General features: G+C 51.6%; 1 protein-coding gene across 1 annotated transcript; it reads right to left on the reverse strand.

Moving 5' to 3' along the window:
* Positions 1-507: 507 nt before the first annotated feature.
* Catsper1 (cation channel sperm associated 1) lies at positions 508-9,137 on the reverse strand. Its single transcript, XM_076842947.2, has 14 exons — positions 8,873-9,137; positions 8,246-8,787; positions 7,982-8,195; positions 6,786-6,998; positions 6,035-6,148; positions 5,752-5,905; positions 5,253-5,344; positions 4,993-5,136; positions 4,783-4,846; positions 4,580-4,652; positions 4,416-4,476; positions 2,593-2,668; positions 645-759; positions 508-534 (listed from the first exon to the last, which is right to left on the reverse strand). The coding sequence occupies exons 1-14, from the start codon at positions 9,135-9,137 to the stop codon at positions 508-510; spliced, it is 2,154 nt and encodes a 717-aa protein (XP_076699062.2).
* Positions 9,138-10,104: the final 967 nt, after the last annotated feature.

Genomic DNA, 10,104 nt, shown 5'->3' on the forward strand with positions numbered 1-10,104 from the left:
GACCTCAGACCCGATATCCCCAAGATTGATGTCCTTATACTGGATGCTCATGGTGCTGCTAGGCCTGAATTTCTGGGGTCTGAGCCCCATTCCTGGAGCCCACTGGTCCCTCCAGGCCTCGAAAATGCTGACCTATGGGCCAGATGGGCCTTCCTCCCCTAAGTGGGCTACTGCTCCCTCTGTCCCTTACCAGCAACACCAGTCCCTGGGCCTAAACCACTTTCTGCATCACTCTTCTGGCTGTTGCCAATGCGCTGCTGGGCTGAGAGGATAGTCAACAACACCCTTCATCCCACCCCCAGGGGCACCACACAAGTTCTCTTGCCCTGTGTTTTGCACAGCCATAGAAGACACAAAATCATCTGGGGTTTAAAAACTCTGTTGGGGCCCAATTCCTGCAGGGCCCAGACAACCATGGTAGCAAAGTTGGGGACTTGTCCCAACACCCAACTCCAGGTGGGCAGCTTGCCAGAGGCTTGGGTCTGTATCTGGTGGCACTCTCCAGGGTCACTTCTTGAAGTCCTCCTCTCCAGCCTGTGGGATGGGAGCATGAAGGAGCCAGTGCCTTGTGTGACTACTAACTACTCTGGGGCCACTTCTGGCAAGATCCCTAGGTCCCCCATTTCCTGTCCTGTTTGACTCACCTCAAATGCTGTGTCAACAATCTCATCAATGACAGACGCCTGGGAACGGAACTTCTGCTGCTGATATTCCACCCCAGCCACAAGCTGCAGGAATTGGAACTGGAGCTCCCGCTGCCTGAAGGGACAAGGTGGGGGAGGCTGGGCTCCGCTGGCCTTTCTGGTATTCTTTCTGGGCCCCCAGAGCTCCCACACGGCTCTTCTTGCCAGTTTCCCCCAAAACTTACATCACCCAAGACCTCCTTTTTTATTTTGTTTCTTTTTCAGTACCTAGAAAAGCCCCCATGTCTGCCTGCACCATGGAGAATTCCAGAATTAGATTGCCCACCTACCCATCGATGCTCCCTCATCTAACCCAAGCCTCTCCATAGACCCACTTAACCACCCACCCACAGTCATCTACCCCACCCTTTCCTCACTTGGTCCTCCCTAGATCACCCATCCACCTACACCGTGACCACCTAAACACCCACCCCTTCCCCCATTCACCCACCAGCCCTTTTACCCCATTCATCACTCCACTGGATCTTACCAGTCTATCCATCAAATACAGCCAACACTGTAAGATGCTCCAAGGACATAGATGAATAAGAAACAGACTTTGCCCCCAGAGCCAGAACACTGACCTGCTCTGGTTAAGTATAAACATGGGGTGCTGAGGGCACAGGGAGGGGAACCTCCCCAAGTGCTGGGGGTCTAGAAAGGCTTCAGGAGGGACTGTCCTTAGAAGTGAGGGACTGTCACTGAACTGAGTTTGGAAGACAGTTGGGAGTATGCCAGGTTGGAGCATGGCTCCTGGAGCTCTGAATCTCAAGAACATTCAGAGAGAGCTCTGAATCTCAATAACTGTGGGGCTCAGGGCAGGCTTCAGGGGAAGCTGCTGCAGGGGGTGGGTGAGTTAGTTGAGGTACATCTGAGAAGTGTCAAAGCAACGTCAAAGGGGGAACAGAGGAGGGGGGAAAAGCCAAGGTTACAACAAAAACCACTCTTGGGGGAGGGGACCTATGGGGATGATATCCCCAAGGAAAGTGTCTCCGCGTGCTAAGAGCCCAGACCAGAGTGGTCAGGTGCTAGAACAAGAAGGATGAACAGGAGAGCGCCCCAGGAGACAACTGGAGCCAGGATTGGAACTGAACTCTCCCAACTCCTGGTCAACTGAGCCTGACACCAGCATCCAGAGAACATTCCAGGCAGAGAACAGTGCAGGCAAAGGCCTATGGGTAGAGAAGTATGTGCCATGCTTGGGAAAGAGTGTGGGCAAACAAGGTTGTGCCAGTTGGGGGTTGGTGGCTGCAATGATATGAGGTTAGCAGAGGACTGGACAGACAGGGCCCTGGATGCAAGCCATGAAGCTTGGATTTTCTCTTGGATGAGAGGAGCCCAGAGGCTGGACAGGGGAGGGCAGCACCTGGCTTTAAGACAGAGGGGTCTCAGGAAATCCAGGTCTGAGAGCCAGGAAGCAGGAGCCTATGCCAAGGACCCCAGTTCCAAGCAAGAGTCCCCAGTCACAAGTCCTCAGCTGGCCTGGCCCAGCTAGTCACTCAGATGGACAGGATGAGGATCAATCATCTGGCTGCAGACCTTTACCCAAGCTGTTCTGCCCACAATCCCTTCACCCAGCTGAAGTCTGCTCAGCCTCCAGGGCCCAGCACAAGTCCTTAGAGGCAAGGCCTTCAGGGACAGGAATGGAGTTGGTGTCTGTCCTTTTTGGGTCCCTGGAGCCCTCGGTGGGCCTGGCCCTGACAAGGGTTCAAATGGTACTTAAGTGAAGAGAGGAGCAGAATCCCTGCTACAGGAAGGTCCTATGGTGAAGGAAGCCAGGGGCCACTCCTGGTCTCCACATCCCAACCCCGTTCCACTCCCTTGCACAGAGTGGCAATGTCCCTTTCCCTCCAGTCCTACTGCCAGCCCCAAGACTGCCTGAGGCCACCCTCCCTTCTCATCTTCTCACTTGTCAGTCATGGCCCCAAACTTTCGGTCTATGAACTGATTCCACAGGGTGGTCTCGCTCACTGTCTCCTCAGGCTCTGGAAGAAGAGAAAGTGGGGCGGGGTGGGGTGGGTGAGTAGAAAGATGCCTGGATCTGCAGGGAGGAGGAACGCCAGTGTCATGGAGGTTCACAGAGAGGGCCGAAGGTGTTTCCATCCCTGATGCCCAAAGAGTTTGCTTCTCCAGGCACAAAGCATGTCCCCATCCTGCTCCATTCTCTCTTACGTGTGTTTGTGGTGCTGGGTTTGGAACTCAGGGCCTCTCACGTGCTGGGCAAGTGCTCTACCACTGAGCTACACCCCCAGCTCTGGTAAGTGTTCCACTTTTCTTGTGGAGCCACCCCACCCCTGTGTGGCCCATGTTGTCTTGCTGGAGGTTAGCCCTTCCTACAGTTCCAAGGACACGTGAGGGCAGCCCGGCCAGTTACAGGCTACGTGATTGGTTCAAAACTAGGCAATGATTCTACTGGAACTAAGCATGGTCATTTCTGGGATTTTGTTGGAATTTGCAGAAGACCATCACATTTCTGCTGGTAGAGGTATGGTTGGCTAAACCGTAAGGACTTGGCACTATACTTGTTGGTGACCCTTTTGCTATCCAAGGGAAAAACTCACTCTAAAAACAAACCCACACAGGTGCCCATAGAGCAAATATAAAAGATCAGATTCTGATCATCATTTGTGCCCTGGATCAAGGCATTCTTTTTTTTTTTTCTTTTCTTTCTTTCTTTCTTTTTTTTTTTGGTATTGGGAATTTGACCCAGGACTTTGCCATGGAGCCACATCCCCAGCCCTTTTTTATTTTGAGACAGGATCTCATTAAATTGCTTAGGGCCTCACTAGATTTCAGAAATTGGCCTTGAACTTGTGACCCTCCTGCTTCAAACTCTGAAGTAGCTGGGATTACAGGCATGCACCACTGCACCTGGCTGGATCAAACCATTCTCGAAAGCCCATGCACCCTCAACTTGCTAAGTCATTGGAGCCAATAAATTTCTCTTCTCTTCTTCTCTTCTCTCTCTCTCTCTCTTTCCTTCTTTTTAATTAAACCACTCGAGGTGGCCCTGTGAATGATCCTAAGAGTGGGATTCTAGAGCTTGGATATCAAGGTTCTGAGGAGGATCACAAGTTTGAGGCCAGTCTCAGCAACTTAGCAAAACCCTAAGGAACTTAGTGAGATCGTGTCTCAAAATAAAATACAAAAAATGGCTGGGGATGTGTCTCAGTTGGTAAAGCACCCCCGGTTCAATCTCCGATACAAAAAGAGAAATCATCATCATCATCATCATCATCAAGTTCTGAGGATCTTTCAGCAGGAAGAAAACCATCGGGCTCAAAATCAATACATCCAGGAAGTGAGGTGTGAAAAATGAACACATAGGGAAACTTATTTTCGTAGGCTCTCAGTCTGGGTCAAGAGACTCCAGACAAGTATATACAACCTTAATGAAACCCACAAAGGCAGTTGAAACCATCCATGGAAGAGTGACTTTCATGAACTTCCTAAGTTATTAATAGGAATGGGAGTTTGGTGAATCATACTTTGGCTTATTATTTGTTTTCCAAGTGGGTCTTTCTAAAATGGACCATAGATGCAATTCTCTTTAGAAGATTGTCCTAGAGGCCTTTGAATCAATGTACCAAACTCCAAAAGTCCTTCCATGTCATTAGGTTCTAAAACTGTAAAATTGAGGGTAATTCTGTGTCTAGCTGTGGAAGGAGGTAGGGTGGATAGAGACTGCCTATGCCCCTGGGGTAGCACAGGGTCTGGGCAGCTAGGCAGTACCTGTTTGCCTGAGCTCCGTCAGTGAGTCTTCCAGCAGATTCTCATGGATTTGGGCGGCCTTCTGAAGAGAAGAGGTCTCAGTCCTGCTGGAGTCCCCTGCCCCCATCCCCGGAGCACCCTGCCCCTCCCCTCATGTTTCCTAGGACATCTGCCCCGTGTGGCACCTCCTGTTTTACTTTCTCCAGGCCTCTGAGCAGTGCCATCTGGAAGTTATCCACCAGGACAGCGATCACCAGGCTGAGGAGGGGGACAGCGAGGTGCTTTCAAGGGGAACACCAGAAGAGAGGCATGACCAGGGTGAGGGGCTGGGGTGGGGACTCCTGGGAGAGCTTGGGAGTGAGGCTGGGCAGCAGAGCAGGGTCCTCACTTGAGGAAGATGAAGTATTGGATGATGATGTAAATCATGAGAATGGGGATGATATACCAGGCGCCTGTGGGAGGGGGAGACAGGAGTGTCAATCGAGCAGTCTCCTCCCACCCTTGCTGCACCCCTACCACAGGCTTCAGAAGCCCCGAATCACAGGTGGGGTAGCTGAGCCCTCAAGGTCTGTGTGCCCATCTCCTGCCCTCTGCCTACCCCGGGCCCTGCTGTCCATGTAGATGAGGGACCAGTCATCCAGGGTGAGCAGAGTGAAGAGGGTGAAGATGGTGGTGAAGATGTTCTGGAAGCGCATGGGGTCCGATTTGCGGAATAGTGCCCGCAGGACCACAGAGAAGAGGACTGGTTGTTTAGGACCAAACCAGGCTCCTATTTCCTGCCCCTGTGCCCTTCCTCCTGCTTTCACCCCTGCCGTCCTGTCCCCTCCACGCACTGCCCCAGCCGCAGGCACAGGATACAGAGGCAGGTAAACATGAGTGTAAGGATGGCCGCGATAGATGGCAAGGAGTGGCCCAGGGTTCCTGTCACTTCCTGGAGACTGTTCAGGATGCTGTGGGCAGAGATGGAGAGGGAGGTGAATCAATGGGGATGGGAGGAGGTCAGTGGCAGCAGCCAGAGCTGGTACTGAAAGCACAGGGTCCCTGATTTGCTGGTGACTTGGGGGAATCCTGTTGCTTCCCTGGAAATGAAGAGGTGGCTCCCAGGGATGGCTCCCGGAGGAGGCTTATTGGAAGCTGGCTGGGGTCTGCAGCCACCCTTGCCCCATCATTTGAGCAGGTCACAGTGGATTCCTTGGTTTGTTTTCTGATGTTGTTTTTGTAGGACTGGAAATTTAACCCTGGGTTTGGTGCATGCCAGGCAACACTCTGCCTCTGAGCCACATCCTCAGCCCCACAGTGGATTCCTTGGGAACCCAGGCCTGTGTCCCCTCTTCCTTCAGAGTCCCTACAATCAGACCTGAGCCTCCGCAGTACTCGAATGGCCCTCAGGGCCCGCATGCTCTTGAAGACCTTGAGGATCCGGAAGAGGCTGTGGTTGTAGAAGGAGAAGGAGAGGGAGTTGACCTGCATGAGCATGAAGTCCAGCACGGCCATGAGCATGATGAAGAAGTCTGAGGGTAGACAGTGTCTGAGTGCAGTGACCTCCCTGTGCCAACACCTCACTGCTCCTCCTTCCTCCTTAGCCTCCCCCAGGCATTCAGTGCTGCCTTGCCACTGGCGGCAGCCCCTTCTCCACCCACCCAGATTGTTCCAGAAGTCGAAAAAGTATGCCAGGCCCAGAGCAATGATCTTGAGCAGGGCTTCCATGACGTAGATGCAGAGGAAAACGCAGTCCAAGACTAGGAAGTACCACTCTGCAGGGACACCAGGGGGTCATCAGGACTATCCCCAGCCTCCCAGCCTCCTCCCTCTCCCTCTGTCCACAGCGGCCTCATGCAAGCTCAAATACCCATGCTCTCCCTGGGTCTGCCCTAAATGGCTGTGTGACTTAACCACACTTACCTTCATTTTGTGGGCAAAATGGGAATAATAACAGTCTGCTGGACAGAATTGTCTTGGGCATTAAATGCATTTCACGAGTGCTTAGAATAGAGATGGACAATGACCATGTGGCAGGTCCTTTCCTTCTCACTGCTTCAGGTAATTTTAGGGGCCAGCCTCCCCAGGCTTCCCACAGGCTGCTTTTAACTTCCCGCTCCCAGGGCTCCCCACACCCTGCCCACCCACAGCAGCATATTTAGAGCAGATGTGCCACCTGGTGGCTACATCTGTGAACAGCACAGCCTCCTGTTCAGTGGGTTTCCAGCTGACCTCTGCAGTATATTTCTTAGCCTGTCTCTAACACCCCAATGTCACTGAATTCAAAGGATAGAGGATCAAGTGTACTAAATTATATAAATTTCCTGGCCCTGGATGAGGCCCATTTAGAGCAGATGCGCCACCTGCTACCTGGTGACCTCCTCCACAGGAACAGGGCCCCGTGGTTCTTACCACCCCGGATCTCGACTTCAGCAAAGGTCTGGGCTACAAGCATGACGGTGTTGAGGCAGACAACGAGGAAGATGAAGGTTTCAAAGGCCAGGGACTGGGTCAGACTCCATATCAGTCTCCGGAAGCCCCAAATGAGGTAGCTTAATTTATCCCACAACCACTGGAAGAGGTCCATAGTGTGCATCTTCTTGTGGGCCCGTGGGGATCGGCCCACTATAAGAAAGCCAGAAAGTTACATTTCTGTAGGGGGTGTGGGGATCTCATGCCCCCTCCCAGACTGGTTGGGGGTCATTATCAACCCTGCCTATTGGCCTGCTGCCATTCACTGATAGCACTCTAGGCTAGTCCTGTGCTGGTCTTGACCAAAGTCCTGACTTCCATCACACCAGGGGCCAACCCGTTTGGGATTTGGAGTGGCTTGAGTGGATTCTGAGGGTTCCTGCCACTAAATCTCCACGTCTTTATTTGCCCACATGGCAGCTTATGCATGGAAAACCTCCCTCTCCTCACCTCATCCTCTTGCTGAGCCTCCCTCTCCCTTTGAGATCCTTGAACTTCCCTTCCTCCTGGATGCCTATCTTGCCCCCATCCAGTAAGTTACTCATCTCTCTTCGCTTGTTTGTTGTAAGACTATCGCCATATTTATTGAACTACTAGGAACCAAACCTGGGAGTTTGTGAGTTACCAGATAAGGTCCCTCCCTACCCTCCAACAGGGCCCTCATGCAGGCACTAGTTCCCAGTCTCCATCCTCAGCGGCTCATAGTTAGCAGGGGGAAAGTAGACACACAGAAGCCACCGAGGTACATGTTCTGATATGGAAGACAACAGGCTCCTAGTAGTGGATAGCCTCTGATGGCCTCAGTGACCCCCCTCAGTCTTAGATCCCCCTTGAGAGCAGGAGCCATGCTGGATTCTTCCTTATTCTCCCAGGACCTAAGCACAGTCAATAAGAGGTTCAACATTTGAGAAGTAAATATGTGAGCAAAGCAGTGACCAAGTGAAGAAACACCTCGTGGCCTGCAGAGGTGCACAATGCAGGGAATGAAAGAGCGGATGGTGAACAGTGAAGAGGGGAACTAGCTGGCACAAATGGGTGCAGGTGAATGGCAAGCTTCCTGATGTGTGCAAGGTCAGACCCAGCTGAATCCGGGCTATGCAGTGGGGTCTGGGTGGGGAGGACCAGAAGAGACTCACGTTTGCGCTTCTGAAAGTGCTCATCTTCACTCCAGCTCTCTGTGTCTTTGGAGCTGCGGGGGTGAATCTTGCTGGACCTCCGAGAGGGGGATGAGTAAAATGTGACATGGGACTGAGTCACACTGTGCCCCCAGCTTCTGGTGTGAGTTATGCCAGGTGAGTGGGATGCCATATAAGACGGGGAGCTGCCCAGCAAGCTGCGGGACTTGCGTGGCTCTGTGGTTGGTGGTCCGCTCAACTTGTTCTCCCCGGGGTGGTGCTCACCAGAGTGCTCCCTGTGGTGGTGACCACCTTGATGATGCATACCACGGAAGTTGGACCCCTCAGAGAAACGGTAAGAGGAGCTCTCTCCATGAGGAGTATGTCTTCGGTGGTGGTGGGAATCAGGATAGTGGGCCCTGCTGTAGTGGTGGGGTTCATGTAGATGGGCCTCATCATGGTGGTAGTCTTCACCATGTTGGTCGGGCCCACCATGGGGATGCTGGGAAGGCTCGCCATGGGGATGGTGGGGAGGCTCGCCTTGGGGATGATGGGGAGGCTCACCATGGTGGTAAAACGCAGCAGAGGAGTACTGGGATAAATTTTCTCCAAGGTGATGGGTCTTACCGTAGTAGTTATGAAATTGATCTTCACCAGGATGGTGGGCCCCAACACGATAGTGGTGCCCACCAGAATGGTGATGCTTGCTATGGTGGTGGGGCCCGCCACGGTGGAAGGAATCAGTATGCTGGTGGGACTCCCCATGGTGGTGGGTTCCACCGTGGTGGTGGGTTCCAGAAATGTGGGACCCACCACCACGATGCATCCTACTACCATAGTGATGCTCATCATTAAAGTGGTCCTCACCAGAAGAATGTTGAGAATGGACAGTGCCATGGGGGAGACCCTCACCAGGGGATGAATAGTGGTGAGCCCTGCCACGATAGTGGGCCTCATCACGGTGGTGGATAGGATAGGAGTAGGGATTTTCAGAGTCTTGGTAGTGAGGTCCACCATGATGACGGAGCCCACTGTGATGATGGGGCCCCCTGTGGTGATGGGTCTCATGATGGTGGGCTCCACTAGGTCCTGGCCGGTGGTATGGGGATGATGAGTGGGGGCGAGATAATGTATCCAAGTCATTTTGAATCCTTTCAGTCACTGAGGATTGATCCATAACTGTGCTGGGAATGGTAGAATGAAGAGAGCTAAAGAGTTGGAACCAACAGTTCCCTCCCTGGATTTCTCTTCTCTCCTAAGCTGAGCTTAATGCCAACTGTGGCACTGGGCTTCTAGGAAGGCCTGACTCTTCTCTTGGAACTCTCCTCTCTGTGATGTCATTAGCAGGCTTGGACCCTCCCTGCAAAAGCCTCTTCCTGAACTATTGTTCAGAATCAAGAATTATTATGTCTAGCACCTTCAATGTAAAATAAGGAAACAGATCCAAGGTGATCTAGCTGGCCAGTAGCACCAAAAAAGTCCAGGTAACACCATTGTTCTATCACTCATTTTAAACCAACTGTTGCCATGAAGAACTTCATGAGGCCAGGTGGTGTAGTTCTCATCCCACTTATAGATCAGTTGGCTCTGGGATTAGGACTGACTCCCCTATAAATAGGTGTGGAACACTGGGCCTTAATTTTCTTATGCCTCAACTTCTTCCTCTCTAAAATGGGAATAATAGCACCTACTTACAGGATCAAAAAAAAAGTTATGTAAACCTTATACTAGTATAACAAATTAAACCAAATTAATTAATTAATTAATTTTTAAAAACCCTTATACTAACAGTATAATGAATGTTAGTTGCTATTTTAGTTATCTTTTTCATGACTGTGACCAAAAGACCTGACAAGAATAGAGACAGAAAAGTTTATTTTGGGGCTCTCCTCACACAGGTCCCAGTCCATTCATGGCTAAATCCATTGCTCTGTGTCTGAGGTCAGGCAGAATATGATGGCAGAGGGTGTGGCAGAGGAAAGCAGCTCAGAATTTAGCAATCAGGAAGCAAGGAGAGTTCTGCTCACCAGGGATAAAATATAACCTCCAAAGTCCTACCCCTGATGACCTGCCTGTTACAGCCACACACTTCCTGCCTACAGTTATAAAGTTAATCCATATCAGTGGATTAATCCACTCATTAG

Source organism: Callospermophilus lateralis, chromosome 2 (assembly GCF_048772815.1).
Source record: "Callospermophilus lateralis isolate mCalLat2 chromosome 2, mCalLat2.hap1, whole genome shotgun sequence".
Taxonomy (NCBI): domain Eukaryota; kingdom Metazoa; phylum Chordata; class Mammalia; order Rodentia; family Sciuridae; genus Callospermophilus; species Callospermophilus lateralis.